Genomic DNA, 20,673 nt, shown 5'->3' with positions numbered 1-20,673 from the left:
TGCGGTGTCTTTGATTGTTGTCTAAATGAGAAGATTCTGTTGGAAACAAATGACATTAGATATGTTGACAAGACTCAGAATGAATATCCAGCTGTATTTTTTTTTTTTTTTTTAACAGAGGTCACACTCCCTTCACATTTGTGAGGGAAGTTGTCTTATAACTCCAATGACATGCTGACATATCACTTAGCCCTCTATTAGCTTGTTAGGGTGGTTCAGTAGATGATACCTGTGAGATGAGCCACAGGATTCATGGTGGCATAGTCTGGTGTCCTCTGTGTTAACACAGAGGACAAGTTAACAAGTTGGTTAATAAGTTAAGTTTTAACAAACTTGTTAAGTTAACAAGTTTCTTTCTTCCCTTCTTTGCTTTGTGAACTCACGTTTGCAGCGGCCTCACCCAGTACTGGTATGTGAAGATGGCAACAGGAATTTATGTTTGCGGGGGCCTCACCCAGTACCGTCCATGCAGTGTCTTTGTCCATGTCCGTGTCTAATTTTGTGTCTTTGTTTGATGGCTGGGAGAGCTGGCGCTGGATCAGCTGGGAGAGCATGGTCTGCTGCATCCTGTGGGCCCAGGGACTACGGCCCTGCCCGGAGCTGCACCCTAAGAGGTAACACCAAGGGTGGTCTGACAGGACATGAAAGTAGGGCAGGCTAAGCTAACTGCTAGCCCATGCAGACCAGCAGTTCCGATAACACCGAGGGTGGTCTGGCGGCGGCCTCACTTAGCGTTGACCGTGTTTCTGGTGTTGTCGTGTGGAGTGTGGGGAGGTGTGTCGAGGATGTCTGGATGGGAGAGCTGGCGTTGGATTGGCTGGAGGAGCATGGTCTGCCGCGTCTGGTGGGCCCAAGGACCACGGCCCTGCCTGGAGCTGCGCCCGAAGAGGAAACATCGAGTGTAGTCTGACCGAACGTGGAAGCGGGGCAGGCTAAGCTAACTAATGGCCCATGCAGACCGGCAGTTCCGACTCATCCTGGCTGGCATTCGTTCTCTTGGACAGTGATTTTTTGTTGTTGCTTAGTTTGGATATATGTGTTTAGTTTGGATATATGTGTTCTTAGTTTGGATATATGTGTTCTTGTAGTTTTTAGATGTGTTTTTTGTCTTTGTGTTGCACTGCTGTGGGCTGGGGGAAATTATACTTCTTTTCATTTTATGTACGCAAGTAAATGAATGAAATGACAAAGTTCCTGATTTATGAAGTTAGAGTTTAACTTGTCCTAACTGTTGGGACACTGGGCCAAGGCATGAAATAATGAATTAGCTTGTTTTCTAAATTGGTCACTGTGAAGTATGGCATACATTTTTTTGTTTTGGTTTGTTTTTTTGTATACAGTATATACAATGCAATGGCAAATTTAATATATTCTGCACAATCAGCTATAACAAATGTACAATTTCAGAAACTTGCAGAAACCCTGCACTTCTTTATCTGTTACTTCATCAAAATCTGACATAATTTAACCGGAAAAGAACAAAAATAGTCGGAAATCATTTTTGCAAATAATTATTTGCATTCGAAAGGTGCCATGTGGCAGGGTTAACTAATTACAGGACAACTGAGATTATGCCACGTGCCTTTGAAACTTTTCTGAGGTTGTTTAAACTTTCTGGGTCTTATTGTAATATTAAATGTGGCCAGCCCCACCCATTTGACAATGATATGTATTCTAAACCACATATTGTTTTTGGCATAGGCCAAAATTTACCTTTAACTGAAAAGGTAAAAAAAAAAATCCAAAAAAAAAACCAGACTTCTTCATGTAAAATTTCAAAAATGGCATCCAAAATCAAAACTCACAGGCAATTTATGAAGTTGGTTCATTGTTTATGGAGATTTTTGAGAAGCAGAAGCAATTTCAGAATATTTGCAGCAATCTTTGCCAGGGATTGCTTTTTCTTATCATGTAACATCCAAGTTGTCGTATGACATCATTCTCCCTATGTGGCGATGCCTTGCTCTGCACAACCCAGGCAGGCAGATACAGACAGCTAGAGACAGGCCCCAACACTGTAAATGGGGAATGTGAAATCCCACCTAGTGGCTGACTCTGCCTAACTGTTTCTGGAGTCAAGTGGCCTTGCCAGCAATTTAACTGCTCCTGATCCAAACATAGACAGGAGCGGTATGTCTTTGCTATAACTTGCTAAGCCGACATAGAGCTCTGTAAATCTGTTTGCCACCAACTATTTCTCTGATAGCTTGGAAAGTGAAAAGTTTAAAGCATACACTCATTAACTAACAGCTGGAGAAAATCGGTTTATCGACATCACTGGCAACAAGTGGTTATGTGAATGTAATTTTATTAAGATAAAACAAAGTACAAGAAGTACATTATGGAAATACAGAATATGCATTTTAATGGTTTGGATCAGGCCTGCAGTCCAACTAATCAACCAGAGGAGAGTCTGACCTCAGCCAAAAGACCTTTGGGCAAGCACCGGTACGTGACGTCATCCCTGATGACCAAAAATGATAATTTCTTACAAACCAAGTGACAATGTTGGAAGGATAGACTGCTATACATTCTTGTATTTCTGGCCAGTGATAAATGTAAATGTTTTTCATTTGCTGAGAAATTCATTCAGTTTACAGAAGCTGTCAGGTTATGAACATAATAAAGACGTGAAATGTTACAGATTTCCATGAGGAAATGCTCTTATCAGTTGCCTAACTCCACAGACAGGTCTGATCCAAGGGCGAGCTTGCTAAATCACTTATCAGGGTAGATGCATGACACAGGACAAATCAAGTCAATTTTTACTGATAGCTAGTCAATTTTTACTGATAATTTTACACATATTTAGACTTGGTGGGGTCCCCATATAAAACAATCACCACGGACATAACACAACATTGTGAAAGTAGGAAGACTAAGAGTGTCTAAGAATATCTTGAAAAGTATATGTAAGAATCTAAAAGTATCTGCATATCTGATAATACAAGGTGATATAAGGAGTCAAAGGACTTGGGTAATAATACCGATTCTTTGGCAGAATGTAAAATCAAAAACTGAAAATCAGGAAAACAAAAATCAGAAAATCTGGTGGATCTGGTGGGTATTATTTACAGTTTTCACTCACGGAGTATTGCACGAATGTGGACTAAGCCAGACTGGTTGAAGGATATCTCCAAACCAACCACAGCACACAGGGACAAAACAGGCCTCCTGTTATCATCAATTGACATGAGACAATAGTAATACCGAGATCCTGGAGTACGAATATCTCACATCTTCATTTTTTAGTTTGAGTATAAAAAAAAAAGAATGTCGAAAGAAAAACATGCATAATCTTTCATTCACAACCATATTTGACCTTAAACACAAAGAACCCAGGTGTTAAAGTTATACCAGGGATTTAAATTTGACGTATCACATATGCTGTAACACTAAACCAATAATAAACCCCCATTTTTTACAGGGATCCTGATAAATCTTTTTAAGTCTTGGGAGGCCAGTTTATTAGGTCATAACCCTCATACAAAAAAAAAGAAGAAAATAGGAACAATGTCATGATCTTCAATGTGAGTGCTAGTGCTATAAAGGGAATCTTATGGCAGAGTAAGGCGTTAGCTGTGACTGCATTCTCCAATGATTTAACATGAGTGCATTATACACTGACATTAAGAGATTGGACAGGCATTTTTTTTGTTTTGTTTTAAGAATGAATATTTATTGATTTATCTGCATGTACAGTGACCCGTATTTTACTTTATGTAAAATACGACTTTATTTAAACGGGCAAAATGCTATAATTTTCATCTTTTCATCCAAACACAATGGATGGATAATTATGGTTAGAACTGGATAGAAACCCCATATTCAAAGTAACAGGCACTATCTGTACCTGTGATAATTCTATCGGTCGTGCAAATCGATGTGGCCATGCTTCTTTACTCATATCCTTTATGAAAAAGTTTATTATCTGTGAATCAAACAGGACCCTTGAGCCAAGACAGCAGACTAGATCAAAACAATACACTACACATTACAATCATATCGTTCCATTAAACATTCATAAAATATGCAGCAGGTGGTGTTTGAAGACATTCTGTATTTTACAAGTTGGCTATAGCTTCATCTTGGACATTTTACTTCCATATGTACACATTCATATATACACCCATAGCTCACCATTTCACTTTTAAACATCACAGTTTTTTAATGTGTTCATTTCCTTAAATCTGTGAAGTATTTGCAGCAGAATGGGTGCGAAGAAAAAAGAAAAGGAAAAAAGTCATTATCAGGCTTTTCTTACCTCTCAATACTTCGACTTCCACATTCGTGTCTTTGCCTGTAGCTTGTGCTCTTCACACTATTAGATATTTCGAAGCCGACACCCCTTTTTGTAAGGTGATAAAAAAATGTAGAAGACGTGGAAAACCTTACATGGGAAAATCGGCCTGGTAAAAACTCTAATCACAGCAGCGCTGAAAGGGCAGGGGTTCTTCTCACCCCATCCCTATGAAACCGATCACTTTACTTTTGGCATAGGAGATACATTATGCCCACACACCCAATCCCCTATCGTATGAATCCAGGAAGAGTTATATCATATACATACATATTAATGTAATATACAGTGCAAGTATCATCACATATTGATACCAACATACAAATTGCAATCAACTTATGTAGAACTAGACCACATTACATCAGAATACTCCATTATCAGTGATGGTAGATAATACAAGACTCCATATTGAAGTTCTGTTGATTTATGGATCTACAATAAGCATGTAATGTCCCCCCAGTGGTGAGCAAAGCATTTAACCAAAGACTTCAGACTGAGTGATTCACAAGGTCTCTGGTAACACGATCACTCGACTTCCTACTTTATTAGCCTGTAAACATCAACATGAGACCTTTTATTGGGTAAAATAATCTCCAGTTGATAATACGTGGTCAGTGTATGAAGTGTGACTGTTCCACTTAGACTAAAAATATTAGTAGATTTTCAAACAAGATGGCTCTCTAAAGAAAGCAAATGGGATATCTAGTGAGTCACACTAGTCGTATGTGCTTGGCATTATAAAAAGGACGGTTGTACTTTTTACACTATGTGATTTAATGGTTTCATGTTGAAAGAGGTTGACTGGGCGTGGCACATCTGAACAGGACCAATGGGTCACCCTGGCCTCATAAACCGTAAAACTGTGATACAATGACAAGAAAAGGTGAAGGACATGTGAGGAGCACAAACGAGGGTCAACCTTTAACCTGAGAGAGGAAATAGGGTAAGCAGACTTCCAGGAAACCGTGAGGAATACAGTGGATATGAAAAATACTTTTAAAATGGCAGGTTTTTATGATGTAAAAAAAAAACAACAACAACAAAGATAAATCACGTTAGAACTTTTTCCAACTTTAATATGAAATTGCAACCTATAAAATTCGAGTGAAAAGCAAACTGAAGCCTTTTTGGGGGCGAAAAAAACGCACAATAACCAAGTTGTATGAGTGTCCACACCCCTAAACTAATACTTTGTTGAAACATCTTTTGATTTTATTACAGCACTCTTTTTGGGTAAGAGTCTTATCAGCTTGGCACATCTTGACTTGGCAATATTTTCCCACTCTTCCTTGCAAAAATGTTCTAGATCTGTCAAATTGTGAAGGCATCTCCTGTACACAACCCTCTTCACAGGTCACCCCATAGATTTACAATTGGATTCAAGGCTGGGCTCTGGTTAGGCCATTCCAAAACCTTGATCGTCTTTTGATGACACAATTCCTTTGTTCTGTTCTTCGTAATGTCACCATTGTGCCATATTTTCCCCACTTGTTGATGATCGTCTTCACTGTGTTCCATGGTATATCTAATGCCTTGGAAATTCCCTTGTACCCCTCTCCTGATCGATAACTTTCAACATTGAGATCTCATTCATGTTTTGTAAGCTCTTTGTGGCTCATGGCTTTTGCAGTTGGATGCAACCAAGAATATGTCAGGGAAATCCTACAGGAACAGCTGAACTTTATTTGGGGTTTGTCAGTCACTTTTATTGATGGCAGGTGTTGAATGTGATTGGTCAACTCTGAACACAGCCACACCCCCAATTATAAAAGAGTGTATACACTTATGCAATCAGGTTATGTTTTGTATTTTTCTTTTTTCTCCTACAATGGTTGGTTGTTTTTATTTTATTTTTATAGGTGGCAATTTCTTATTAAGGGTGTAAAATTTCTGACATGGTGTATCTTGGTTTCTTTTCTTTTCTTTTTTTTGGATCACAAAAACCTGCCATTTTAACAGAGATATGTAGACTTTATATATCTACTGTATATGTACATTAATAGAAACAAATACTGAAGTATCTTGCACTTCTCTATCATAACATATATCAGATACCAGTGTGGGAAGATGGTGGCGTGAACTTAATTTTGCGGCAGCCTCACCCAGTGCTGTCCATGCAGTCTTTGTCCAAATCTGTCCACGTCTTCGTTTGGTGGCTGGGATAGCCGGCACTGGATCGGCTGCTGCATCCTGTGGGCCCAGGGACCATGGCCCTGCCCAGAGCTGCGCCTGAAGAGAAAACACCGAGGACAGTCTGACAGGACATGGAAGCAGGGCAGGCTAAGCTAACTGCTAGCCCATGCAGACCGGCAGTTCCAGTAACACTGAGGGCAGTCTGGCAGCGGCCTCACCTAGCGTTGACTGTGTTTTTGGTGTTGTCGTGTGTACTGCAAGGAGGTGTGTCGAAGGTGTCTGGCTGGGAGAGCTAGCATTGGATTGGCTGTGGGAGTCTGGTCTGCTGTGTCCAGTGGGCCCAGGGACCATGGCCCTGCCTGGAGTTGCACCCGAGGAGGAAACACTGAGGGCGGTCTGACAGGCCACGGAAGTGGGGCAGGCTAAGCTAACTGCTAGCCCATGCAGACCGGCAGTTCTGACAGTCATCTTGGCATTCGTTCTCTCGGACAGTGATTTTTTGTTTTGTTTTGTAGTTTGATATACACTACCGTTCAAAAGTTTGGGATCACCCAAACAATTTTGTGTTTTCCATGAAAAGTCACACTTATTCACCACCATATGTTGTGAAATGAATAGAAAATAGAGTCAAGACATTGACAAGGTTAGAAATAATGATTTGTATTTGAAATAAGATTTTTTTTACATCAAACTTTGCTTTCGTCAAAGAATCCTCCATTTGCAGCAATTACAGCATTGCAGACCTTTGGCATTCTAGCTGTTAATTTGTTGAGGTAATCTGGAGAAATTGCACCCCACGCTTCCAGAAGCAGCTCCCACAAGTTGGATTGGTTGGATGGGCACTTCTTTGAGCAGATTGAGTTTCTGGAGCATCACATTTGTGGGGTCAATTAAACGCTCAAAATGGCCAGAAAAAGAGAACTTTCATCTGAAACTCGACAGTCTATTCTTGTTCTTAGAAATGAAGGCTATTCCATGCGAGAAATTGCTAAGAAATTGAAGATTTCCTACACCGGTGTGTACTACTCCCTTCAGAGGACAGCACAAACAGGCTCTAACCAGAGTAGAAAAAGAAGTGGGAGGCCGCGTTGCACAACTGAGCAAGAAGATAAGTACATTAGAGTCTCTAGTTTGAGAAACAGATGCCTCACAGGTCCCCAACTGGCATCTTCATTAAATAGTACCTGTTAGAGCCTGTTTGTGCTGTCCTCTGAAGGGAGTAGTACACACCGGTGTAGGAAATCTTCAATTTCTTAGCAATTTCTCGCATGGAATAGCCTTCATTTCTAAGAACAAGAATAGACTGTCGAGTTTCAGATGAAAGTTCTCTTTTTCTGGCCATTTTGAGCGTTTAATTGACCCCACAAATGTGATGCTCCAGAAACTCAATCTGCTCAAAGAAGTGCCCATCCAACCAATCCAACTTGTGGGAGCTGCTTCTGGAAGCGTGGGGTGCAATTTCTCCAGATTACCTCAACAAATTAACAGCTAGAATGCCAAAGGTCTGCAATGCTGTAATTGCTGCAAATGGAGGATTCTTTAACGAAAGCAAAGTTTGATGTAAAAAAAATCTTATTTCAAATAAAAATCATTATTTCTAACCTTGTCAATGTCTTGACTCTATTTTCTATTCATTTCACAACATATGGTGGTGAATAAGTGTGACTTTTCATGGAAAACACAAAATTGTTTGGGTGATCCCAAACTTTTGAACGGTAGTGTACGTGTTCTTGTAGTTTTTAGATATGTGTTTTTGTCTTTGTGTTGCACTGCTGTGGGCTGGGGGAAACAATATTTGGTTCTGTTTCATGTACGCAAGTACACAAAATGACAAAGTGTTCCTGATTCCTGATTATCTAGGGTCAGATACTATTGGCACATAGGGCATATCAAGCAGATGGCCTAATCTTGCTGAATTATGTATCATAAGAGGTCAAGTTCACTATTGTATATAGTGAGTGTATGATTTGCCAGCAATTTTGAACATGTATGTCTCTAGATTTTTTTTAAAACAAGTGAGCAAGTTAGTAAGTATTTGGGATTTTGTTCCTTAGAGAAGTCCTTGAAAATGATTTTCTGTTTATAGCCATTTGAATGCAGATTTTATAAGGTCTAATTCTTCTAAGGTACAATTTATTGGGCAGCTTAAGTGGATAATGAAAACATACACTTGGCTGATGAGAGTTGAATTGAAAACTGAGATGTGCGTGGTGATTTGAGCTCACTTATTAGCTTGCTACATTGTGGGAAACATGCTGAGTGAAGTGCTACTAATGTAGCAGTTTGAAGAAATTCTGTTGTCTGCACACATTATTGAATTCACTATGTCAAATGTCGGACTTTGGTACCTCTGAGATCACCATCGAGTTGATCGTTGTTAGTCATGTCAAGTGTAATTGCAAGACTACTAAAACAGACTAAAATGAACTAATAATACAGACAAATAAAACACTACACAAAATGTAAATTTGTTACTTTATTGAAATCATCACAATTATATTTGACAACACATTTAGTTAGCATGTTTGTTTGTTACTGATTAAAGTTACTGCCTTGTGTGTGAGGAAAAAAAATTCCATTGTTTCCAAATGGAAACACTCACACAGAAACAGCAGTGGAACCAAATTAACATTTTAATAAGACAAAAAAAGAACAATTTAGCAATGATGAGCAATTCTTTTGACTAGATGGTTTAACCAGCACTTTGTATAACTCTCACACATTCATTTTCAGCCTGTGCAGCAAACTAAAACATTCAACTGACTTCCTTTCTAAATAAACCCAGTGAGAGAAGGAGAAACTGTGCCCAAAGCAAGTCTTTATGTTGTTTCAATCTGTGGAGGAATCACAAGGGAAAAGAATGTTAATTAATGGATTCAAGAGGATATACAAACAAACACTACTGAATAAATATCAGCTTTTAATTAAAACCTTACCTCTAACCACAAGTTTAGTGGAGCACTCTGCCTTGCCAAAGGAGTTAACAGCAACAACTTTGTACACGCCACTGTCCTTGGACCGAACTCTAAGGATGTACATGGAGCAGATGCCGTATGAGTTGGTGATGTAGTAGTTCTTGTCCCAGTTGATGCAAATGTCATTCAGGTACCAGGTTACAGTTGGGGTGGGGCATCCCCGCACTGCACAAGTCATGTAGAGCTGATACCCCTTAGGTGGTGTGTGAACTTTCAGAGGGACCAAGATAGATGGTGGCCTCTCAAATTTGACATCCATTTGTTTAGATCCATCTGACATCACTTGAACTACACAAAGGAAAACATAAACAAGTTGATCAAAAATCACTGTAATTGATCCTTCTCTTCACTGTTAAAGCTGAAATCTGGGATTTTTCTCCATTAATAAGTTATTTTATCTGTCTGGACCATGGAGTAATGTAACATAATACTAATTGGTCTCTTAATCACAGTCAGAGACAGTCTCCATATACCACTGATGAAATTTCTGACCGGATAGGGTGAACACTGGTGCTGTGGCAAATATGTTCCTACTCATGCATGAAAAAGGATGGAAACATGATGACGATGTGGTGATGCTTCTGTTAGACAGGTAATCTACCAATTCTACAATTAGTGTTACAGTAGAACAGTGTTCCCATATAATTTGATCAAATTTGTAATGCGCCTTAGATTGTCTGTTAGCTTTGGTCCAAGAATGCCATTTCTAAAAGACTAGGAACTGTTTACTGCTGAGCTGATGGTGCACAAGCGACAATGGCAGCTATATCTTATTTGTAGTTCTCACTGCCAGAAGGAGGAACAGACCAGGGAAATCACAGATTTCAGCTTTAAGTAAAACAGGTTTAGCTGAGTAGTTTTGTAGGCAGGCTTATGAAGAAGTTACAGCAGCTCATAGTTTGGTTTAAAGTTAGAATCTTGTTGACTGTCTTTTGTTTAAAGGGAAACGATCACAATTTCAACATTGTCTCTATAAATGTTTTAAGGATAACAATCCAATAGCAGCCATAATACTGAGGTGTCACCTGTGTGTCTTTGAAAGGCTGCCAGATTTGTTTATTAAAGTGTCCGCCAGTAATATCACATCTAGCTAGACCTGTCTAATCAAGCTCACACAGAAACTCGTCTAAAAAAAGAAAACTGCGATAATGAGGCCTCAGAAATCCCAAGGCAGCCAATCGATTGAACGAGCCCATGATGGGAAAAGCTGATGGTGGACAGGAGTGAGTTGATGGCGGAGATGGTGTTGGAGTCGGAGAGTGAAATTGAAAATGTAAATGAGGACACGAGGGTTTGAAAATAAGGAAAGGAAGACGAATATATCAAATTGCTCAGGTGATTCCAGATAGTCATTGAGAACAGAGGAGACGTATCTTGTTGGGATGATAGCCGTGGTAAGAGAAGACGGGTTTTTCAAGGACCCACATGAGGTCGGAATGTTTGTAGGGGGGAAACTTGGCGATGTAAGATCGCCAAGGATAACTAGAAGTGGGATGGTTATTGCTTTTATCTCAAAGCGTCAGAGAGATAGAGCCCTTAAGATCGAGGTATTTAGAAGTTATCTCTGTGACTTGCTTCCCACTCAGATTAAAAGCAAAGACGGGAGTGATAAGTGGCGTGCCACTGTCAGTAGAGGCTGAGTCATTTCGGGATGTTGCAGTTGTGAGAGGTAAAAAGAATCCGTCGACGTTCTCATGATATAAGATGAATGAAGGCGAATGACTTTCATTCATTGTAAAGCAATAAAACAATGGTTAAAAAAAAACAACATAGCTCAGGCATGGGACATGTTTTATTGTAGGTACTGAGATAATTTCCAGCTGTGACTGATTAATCTTACTCTTGAAATTGTATTTTATTGCGGAGTTGCAGGTGTGTGTGAGGCAAGACTAGATTCCGTAATGGGGAGAAGGAGGACAGTAATTCTGTGTGTTTGACATTTAAGGGGGAATTGCCAGAAAGAGTGTACCCTGAGTATGTGAGTTACAGGGTGAAGCCATATAAGAGAGCTCCTCTCAGATTTTTATGTTGTCAAGAATATGAACATGTTGCTGCAGTTTGTAGGGGAATCAGAAGATGTGGGAGGTGTGGGGAGGACAACTGTAAAGTGGAGGAGTGTAAAGTGGAGAAGGAGCAAGCAAAATGCCTGCAGGACATATGCTGCTAGAAGATACTTGAATGTTTTGGACTTTTCTGGAGAAGACCTAGATATTACACTGCAGGAAGAGTATACATTAACTCAAGCAATTGGGTCTGGGTTATAGAATGGATAATGTCATAAATCGGATCATTTTGGGTGGATAATATTAATCAGAATTCAGATGATCTAATGCCATAATCTTACACACTCTGATAAAGTACACTACCGTTCAAAAGTTTGGGATCACCCAAACAATTTTGTGTTTTCCATGAAAAGTCACACTTATTCACCACCATATGTTGTGAAATGAATAGAAAATAGAGTCAAGACATTGACAAGGTTAGAAATAATGATTTGTATTTGAAATAAGATTTTTTTTACATCAAACTTTGCTTTCGTCAAAGAATCCTCCATTTGCAGCAATTACAGCATTGCAGACCTTTGGCATTCTAGCTGTTAATTTGTTGAGGTAATCTGGAGAAATTGCACCCCACGCTTCCAGAAGCAGCTCCCACAAGTTGGATTGGTTGGATGGGCACTTCTTTGAGCAGATTGAGTTTCTGGAGCATCACATTTGTGGGGTCAATTAAACGCTCAAAATGGCCAGAAAAAGAGAACTTTCATCTGAAACTCGACAGTCTATTCTTGTTCTTAGAAATGAAGGCTATTCCATGCGAGAAATTGCTAAGAAATTGAAGATTTCCTACACCGGTGTGTACTACTCCCTTCAGAGGACAGCACAAACAGGCTCTAACCAGAGTAGAAAAAGAAGTGGGAGGCCGCGTTGCACAACTGAGCAAGAAGATAAGTACATTAGAGTCTCTAGTTTGAGAAACAGACGCCTCACAGGTCCCCAACTGGCATCTTCATTAAATAGTACCTGTTAGAGCCTGTTTGTGCTGTCCTCTGAAGGGAGTAGTACACACCGGTGTAGGAAATCTTCAATTTCTTAGCAATTTCTCGCATGGAATAGCCTTCATTTCTAAGAACAAGAATAGACTGTCGAGTTTCAGATGAAAGTTCTCTTTTTCTGGCCATTTTGAGCGTTTAATTGACCCCACAAATGTGATGCTCCAGAAACTCAATCTGCTCAAAGAAGTGCCCATCCAACCAATCCAACTTGTGGGAGCTGCTTCTGGAAGCGTGGGGTGCAATTTCTCCAGATTACCTCAACAAATTAACAGCTAGAATGCCAAAGGTCTGCAATGCTGTAATTGCTACAAATGGAGGATTCTTTGACGAAAGCAAAGTTTGATGTAAAAAAAATCTTATTTCAAATACAAATCATTATTTCTAACCTTGTCAATGTCTTGACTCTATTTTCTATTCATTTCACAACATATGGTGGTGAATAAGTGTGACTTTTCATGGAAAACACGAAATTGTTTGGGTGATCCCAAACTTTTGAACGGTAGTGTAGGTGGTGGTAATGCAGCTTAAAGATGATTGCCAACCACCATTAAACAAAGAAGAAGAAAGACAAAAGGGTCATTCTTCATATTCATATATGTAATTCGATCAGCTGAGTTTGAAAACACCTGCCTCCAGATATGGCACTGTGCTTAGTTTCCCTGTTTAGGTTGAAACAATTTTCCTTCATTGTCTTAGATACGCTAACAACAATAATGGATGACTTTAGACCTAAACAGATTGTGTTTATGTTTCTTGTCAAAACTAGAGTGCACTTAGTAGAGTGCAGGTCTTCACCAGACATACTACATATCTCCCCTTCTCCGGTGCTCAGACTTGGCAGGAAACCACCCCTTTTTTCGCCTACCGGGAGAAGGGGCCCTTATTAAAAGACCTCAGATGTGTTCAACCGATGCGGTTTTCATGATATAAAATTAATGAAGGTGAATGACTTTCATTCATTGTAAAGCAATAAAACAACAGTAACAAAACATAACTCAGCCATGGGAAATGTTTTATTATGGCTAGTGAGTTGATTTCCAGCTGTGGCTGTGATTAATCCTACTCTTGAAATTGCATTTTAAGGCGGAGTTTTAATATTTGGGTCTATGGCACTTCTGCATCTAAAGCCCCTCATGATGTCAGTTAAACAAACATGGCGGGGAGGTGAATAAGGAAGATAATTTTTGGTTCATCCAGTGTTCCTCCAGTTCCCCTGTGCTGACATTAGCAGTGAATGATTTGTGAGATATGATCGACGTCTCATTTACTTTCACCACTCAAACCCGAATACATAATGTTTCGATACTGCCGCTGCCTGTTCAACCGTGTGCATATGTGCAGCGGCAGAGATCAGCATTAGTTGAGTGAATGAGAGTGAATGAAGAGACGGAGCAGCGATAGCGAGAACTGTTAGTTTCAAATAAGACAACCTATTTAACTGAACTTTATTTGTGCTCTCAACAGCAAGTGGCCACAGCCTACCGAACATTTCAACAAGTGCCTTTCACTAGCAGCGCACCTGCCTCCTAACAGGAGGGTTACCGTAAAGACTGCAGTAGAAGTGACTAACCAAAACAGGCTACCGTATTAACTGTATTATAGGCACCAACAAAAGTAAACTTAACAAACTTAACAATCTCCCCTCTTTTTTAAAAACAAAAACTGCAAGGATAATATTTCAGGAAAACAAAAAAAAAATGCTCAGTTATCAACAGTCAGACTCAGTCATCTAGCTTCCATTGTCCATTATTCAGTGCCTTGAGTAATACCAGGGAAGAGGCTCCCTTTTTGGTCAGACAGTCTGCCAGCTGTTCCTTTGTAGCTGACCACAGAATACGATGAATCTTTTTGTTCTGGATAAGTTATTTGATGCCACTTATTCTGACATAGAGCTGACATGAGTAGTCTGAGGGACTCTGATGAGCATGTAGGTGAGTCCTGTAGATCTTTAGTGTTGAATTCTTCAAAACCCCTAGCCACAAGACGCGCTTTGGGTATTATACCATCAGGGGTTTCTTTCAGTGTACACACCCATCTAGTGGACACATGCCTTTGACCCATATCTTTTACCTCCTCAAACACCCCATCATTCTTCCAGCTACTTAGTTCATCTAGTTTAGCCTTATCAAATGAAACACCATCTGTGACTAATACATAATTTTCCTGCATATCAGAGCATAGTTCTACACTATCCAGTGGATTAACCTGAAGATTGTCTACCTTAGTAAGATCAGCTGACCCCATAGTACCAGCGATGTCAGATAGTTCTAAGTACTGCAGGTTGTACCAGTTTCTGTTATTTCCTGTAGCCTTTCCTGCTCGTCCCATCACTTTAGCTCTGTGAGACGCACCTGTTACATTATCCACAAAGCTGATTGTTTGACCTGTTTTCAGCCCTAGGGAGGCTCCTACCCTTATGCCTGTCTGTTGATTATCCTTATGATTGTTACCCTCAGTGACATCTGTATCATTGTCTGTAACACCCCCAGCCTCACCATCATTGTTCATATCAACATCTATGTCACAATCAGTACCAGGTATGTTCCCACTGTCATTGTTATCAACATCCACATCACTATCAGTAACAGGTACATTCATATTGCCCTCAGTAACATTCTCCCCAGGGTGCTCTAGACCCTCACTAGCACCTACTTCACTCTTATCAACCTTCCGCAACTTAGAATGATGAACCCTGACATAGGTCCCACCATGGCGTACAAAGATCACCATCCCATCTTGTCCTGTCACAACTCCAGGACCTTTCCACTCAACACAGTCTGTCCTTTTGTAGAACACCTTGTCCCCAGTTTCATACTTCTCATCTGTTGGACGAAGTTGCTTTCGTAGAGCTCTTCTGATTCTCTCTGAGCACTCTGCCTCTGTGAAAGCTTTCCTTACTGCATGTAATGCTGTTATGTGCTGTCCCACCCATGTACTCATAGTAGTTCCCTCCAAAGCAGGTGGCTGATCTACTAACACAGAGGGAAGGTTCGGATTCTGTCCAAACACCAGCTGATGTGGGCTGAAGCCATGTACGTTCTGCATTGTGTTCTTTGCCATGAGTGCCCAATCCAGTGCAGTTTTCCAGTCAACTCCGTTGTCAAGTTTTACATTCAGTATTATCTCTGTGAGCATTTGGTTATGGTGTTCCAGCAAGCCATTGCTCCATGGACTATAGCCAGCAGTCGTCTTTATCTCGATGTTGAAGTTCTCTGCCATGTCTCTTATTTCCTCATTGTTGAACTCGCCGCCATTGTCGCTGAAGAGACGCTCCGGTGGACCATGGACACTGATCCAGGAATGTCCAAAGCATTTCACTATCACACTTGGTTTCTTTGAGGTCACAATGCCACCCGCACTGAAGCGTGTGAAGTGATCGATAATGTGCAGGTACCACACATTCGGTTCTATCTCATGTAAATCTACTGCCACAGTCTCATTGTATCGGGAGGCCATGGGCAGACCAACAGCAGGCTCGGGCTTAGGCTTGCTGTACTTAAGACAAATCTCACATTTTCCTACTATCTCTTCTAGAATAGCAGTGCTCTCATCATCAGTGTTTCCAGCATTTATCAGCAGCTTCTTCAGTTTGTCAACTGATGCATGTCCGAATTGCTTGTGAAGTTTCAGTAAAGCTTTGTGTTTTTGTTCCTTAGTCATATTCTCTGTGATGGCCAGGACCACATTCTCATATGTATCACGTGGGGACTCTTTATCCATTATGTTCAGACAGTAGTGTCCTAAGGAGGTCATCTCCAGAGCTATCGGTTGCTGAAACATTATTGCTGTATCGTTCTCCAAGTTCAGCACAGCTCCTGCTCTCTTTAGCGACGTTTTACTCAGCAGTAAAGGGATGTCAGATGGGACCACTTTTGTGTCTATACAGCATTTTGTTTCTCCTATCTTGGCTGGTATCTTGACCTTTTTTGTCGAATGTACAACTCGCCCATCCCCAAATTTGAAAGGCTTGCTACTCTCTGTGTTAACTATTTTCTGTACTTCTTTCTCATTTAGTCCCCCTACATAGTTATTCAGCCATTTTTCACCACAAACAGTCCTTGTGCATGCCGTGTCAATGACAGCTGATCCCAGAGCCCCAACCATGAATATTTCCGTATCGGATTCCTTAGAAAACAGCGTTATATTAAACTCATCAGGTTCTTCTGTGCATTTATTTTCTTCTGTCATCTTTACGTGTTCTTTCTTATGTGGGCAGTCTTTCACCCAGTGGAATGTGCTTTGACAAATCCCACACTTTGTTCGTCTTCCGTACTTATCAAGTGGATTTGTGCCTGCGAGTGGTCCTCTAGCTTGCACACTTTGGGTTCGTGGGTGCGGTTTTCTTTGATCTGTGTAGTAGGCTGCATCCTGACTCACGTTAATGGCTCCCGCCTTCTGCTCATGTTTTTCTCCGAATATGCTTTCAGTGCTGACTTCATATAATCAAAAGCATGCTTACCACATGCAGTCAATGCCAGTTGCTTGTCTTTCACATCAAGACCTGCTGTATCCAGTAGTTTAAACGCCAAAACAGCGTCGGGGAAAACCATCTCGAATTTACGGATCCTGTTGTATTTCTGTTTAAAATCAACAATAATGTCCACCATCGAGACGCCATTTTCCCTCAATATTCGATCAAACTCAGAATAGGCTTCATAGGCCCGGTCCTTCTCTTCTCTCAAAAAAACCTTGTCAAGTTCCCCAATCAAAGTGGTCATTCCATCATCCTTATTTAGATCATCCACATTTATTCCAAAAGCAGTATCCCTTGTTCTACCTGTCAACGATAGAGCCACAGCTAACGCTTGCTTTTTCTTGTCCAAGTTCGTCACCCGTCTCCATATTTCCACTTCATTTTTCCAGTTTTCATACGGCTTCTTTTCATCAAATCCAGGAGGCTGTCTGAAGTCATTCGAGGCAACCATCCTCTGCTACCAATGTTAGTTTCAAATAAGACAACTGCACTTATTTAACTGAACTTTATTTGCGCTCTCAACAGCAAGTGGCCACAGCCTACCGAACATTTCAACAAGTGCCTTTCACTAGCAGCGCGCCTTCCTCCTAACAGGAGGGTTACCATAAAGACTGCAGTAGAAGTGACTAACAAAGCAGGCTACCGTATTAACTGTATTATAGGCACCAACAAAAGTTAACTTAACAAACTTAACAAGAACAAACGCTTTCCAAAGGTTTTTAATCACTGGAACCACAAGAGGTTCTTGATCACACAGTCATAACTGTGCACAAAAGATTTTAGGCTGATGGGTCCAGTAGTTTGCGAGATTAGCCCTGGACACACACACACACACACACACACACACACACACACACACACACACACACACACACACACACACACACACACACACACACACACACACACACGACCAAACGCATAATCCCCTCCAGGCTACCTACCACCTGGCAGAGATAATGAAAAAAATTGCTGCAAATGCAGCAAATATCTAATGCTTTCGATGAGGTTTTTGTGGTTGTCTTCCCATCCAAGCCAACATTTTGCTGGTATGGAAGAAATGAATTGTTCACCGGTCATTACATGGGTTTGCACTAGCACCAGGCATAATTTATTGGTTTCCTGTATGATGACAGTCCACTGTGTCTTTGCCCTTTTCTGACCAAATATTGTTGAATTGCTCCAGATCTCCATGAGCTTGTGAAGACAGAGGTCTGGCTACACGAGTTTATTCCACCAGTGACATCACTGGCAGACAATCCAATATAGTGAAAACTTTCTCCCTGGTTTGTCAATAGGGTGCATTGTGTATGAAGATGTGAATAGCAACCCTACATACAGGTTTATAATGTACCATTGTTGTTCAGTGCCGTTTCAGAGACACACAGAAGAATACTCAGTATCATTACTGCTAATTAGGTGTTATCCCTACAACATATAATGTTGAAAACAGTTTTATATAGACCAGCAAATGGAAATAAGGGATTTTTTTTCAGGTAAATCTTCAGGAGTGCAGCTTAAATCATCATCATTATCAGTTCTGTAACCTAAGGAGGTCATAGGAGCACAGCTGATGCCTCAACACGTCTCTTCCACCATTTATGGTGATTGAGTTGGGTTGAGTCATCATTGTGTTTCAGTAGGGGGAGTACCTGGTGGTCTCTATCTCCTCTCCAGGTATGGATGGCTGTTGGTTCACAGAGGAACTCATCCGCCCTTTGACAAGGTTTTGTTTGTAGTCCTGCTGGGTGTCCACACACCCTCCTCACAACAACCCAAGGGTTGAAGTGGGGGTGCCAGTTTAGTCGCCAACGACCCGACAGTTGCAGTTTAAAAATAATTTAACAAGACCTCAATAATAACTCACCTTTGTTGCTATTTATACCCCATGTAGGTGAGTCAGATGGATCTGAAAGGCCCATGTCATTCTTCGCATAGACACGAAAGTGGTATTCTCTCCCAGGTAGAATGTTGACTGTGTATGTATTGCTGAACAGACGATCTGCAATATTTTTCCACACCCTGGTGTTGGAGTCACATTCAGCCACCACATAGTACAGACGGTCGTCCAGCTCTTGATCTGGAGACGGGGCCCAGGACACCTCTACTTTTCCATGAACTGTCTGCTCCAGCTCCACTGGCCCAGGTGGCTTGGGTTCATCTAGGAACCAATACAATGCAAAAAATGTGAGTTGGGACTGAACAATGTCTGCTCTCCTATTGTGATATGATGTGAGGTACAAGGAGGGACCATATGATTTGTGGCTGATGGACAAACCTTTGGAGGCTGATTAAAAGGAATGTCATAGGCATAATAATATTTTTTTTTAAAATACAGCAAAACTATATACATTAATAGCAGTGATGTAGCTTGAGAGCATTGGTAGTGTCAGTGAAACATACTCTTCTATTATATTACAAATACAAACAAAACAAAAGGTTGAGAAAAATGTATGGGAGAAGAAACTGAATATTTAAAACTGGAAATCACACCCATTCATTTTATCAAATCAAGCCAAATTAATTTAAATTGCACATTTAAAAACAAGTTAAGTTCTGATAAGTCAGTGCTAAAAGAATAAATCATAGGTAAAAGAAAATCCATCCATCCATCCATTATCCAAGCTGCTTAGCCCAATGGGGGTCACTGGATGCTGGAGCCTATCCCAGCAGTCATTGGGCGGCAGGCAGGGAGACACCCTGGACAGGCTGCCAGGCCATCACAGGGCACACACACACACACACATACACAGGCATGCACACACGCATGTGCACGCGCACACGCACACACACATTCACACCTAGGGACAATTTAGTACAGCAAATTCACCTGACCTACATGTCTTTGGACTGTGGGAGGAAACCTAAGAGTATAGCACATAAAACAAAAAAAGAAAAACGTAAAAAATATGGTGCACAAACAAGTAAATACATGATTATAGGCAGGATATGTAGGCTCAAAAACTTAAGAGATGAAAACATGTCAATGGTGGGGGCACACCTGATATGATAGGGTCAAGGTTAAGGTTAAATGGATTACTTACTTTCCACTTGAATTTATTTGGCATTCAAAAGTGACTTGAACATCAAATAGGTAAAGTGTAATCCATGCAAATAAAGCAGAAATGAGTAACCTCTTTTTGCAATTTCGTTGCTGGGATGTACAACATTTCACTCTTTTTTGTGTTGCAACCACATATCCTTGTTTTTTGGGTTTTTTTTTTTTTTTTTTTTTTTTTTTTTCAGCACCCCTGATAGTAATTTTTGCGTGGAAGTGCATTCTTGCTCTATCCCTAGGATTCGCTTTGGTGCTTGGCTACATATCTTATTGTGTCTTTGATATCGAAATATTCTAGTGAAATGGTGTCCGGATGGCGTGGCGGTCTATTCCGTTGCCTACCAACACGGGGATTGCCAGTTCGAATCCCCGTGTTACCTCCAGCTTGGCCGGGCGTCCCTACAGACACAATTGGCCATGTCTGCGAGTGGGAAGCCAGATGTGGGTATGTGTCCTCGTTGCTGCACTAGTGCGTCCTCTGGTCGGTCGGGGCACCTGTTCGGGGCAGAGGGGAAACTAGGGGGAATAGCGTGATCCTCCCACGCGCTACGTCTCCCTGGCAAAACTCCTCACTGTCAGGTGAAAAGAAGCGGCTGGTGACTCCACATGTATTGGAGGAGGCATGTGGTAGTCTACAGCCCTCCCCGGACTGGCAGATGGGGTGGAGCAGCGACCGGTATG

General features: G+C 40.9%; 1 protein-coding gene across 1 annotated transcript in view; it reads right to left on the bottom strand.

The window, feature by feature from the left end:
• Nucleotides 1-9,262: 9,262 nt before the first annotated feature.
• LOC130131527 (immunoglobulin-like and fibronectin type III domain-containing protein 1) overlaps nt 9,263-20,673 on the bottom strand; it is a 28,663-nt gene continuing 17,252 nt past the window's right edge. The window contains exons 18-20 of the mRNA XM_056301243.1: nt 18,802-19,095; nt 9,370-9,690; nt 9,263-9,267 (exon numbers count right to left, since the gene is read on the bottom strand). Of these exons, the coding sequence (XP_056157218.1) occupies nt 9,263-9,267; nt 9,370-9,690; nt 18,802-19,095 (620 nt within the window). The remainder of the gene's footprint in view (nt 9,268-9,369; nt 9,691-18,801; nt 19,096-20,673) is intronic.

This window comes from Lampris incognitus, chromosome 2 (assembly GCF_029633865.1).
Source record: "Lampris incognitus isolate fLamInc1 chromosome 2, fLamInc1.hap2, whole genome shotgun sequence".
NCBI lineage: Eukaryota > Metazoa > Chordata > Actinopteri > Lampriformes > Lampridae > Lampris > Lampris incognitus.
This window is presented reverse-complemented; position numbering and strand designations above follow the sequence as displayed.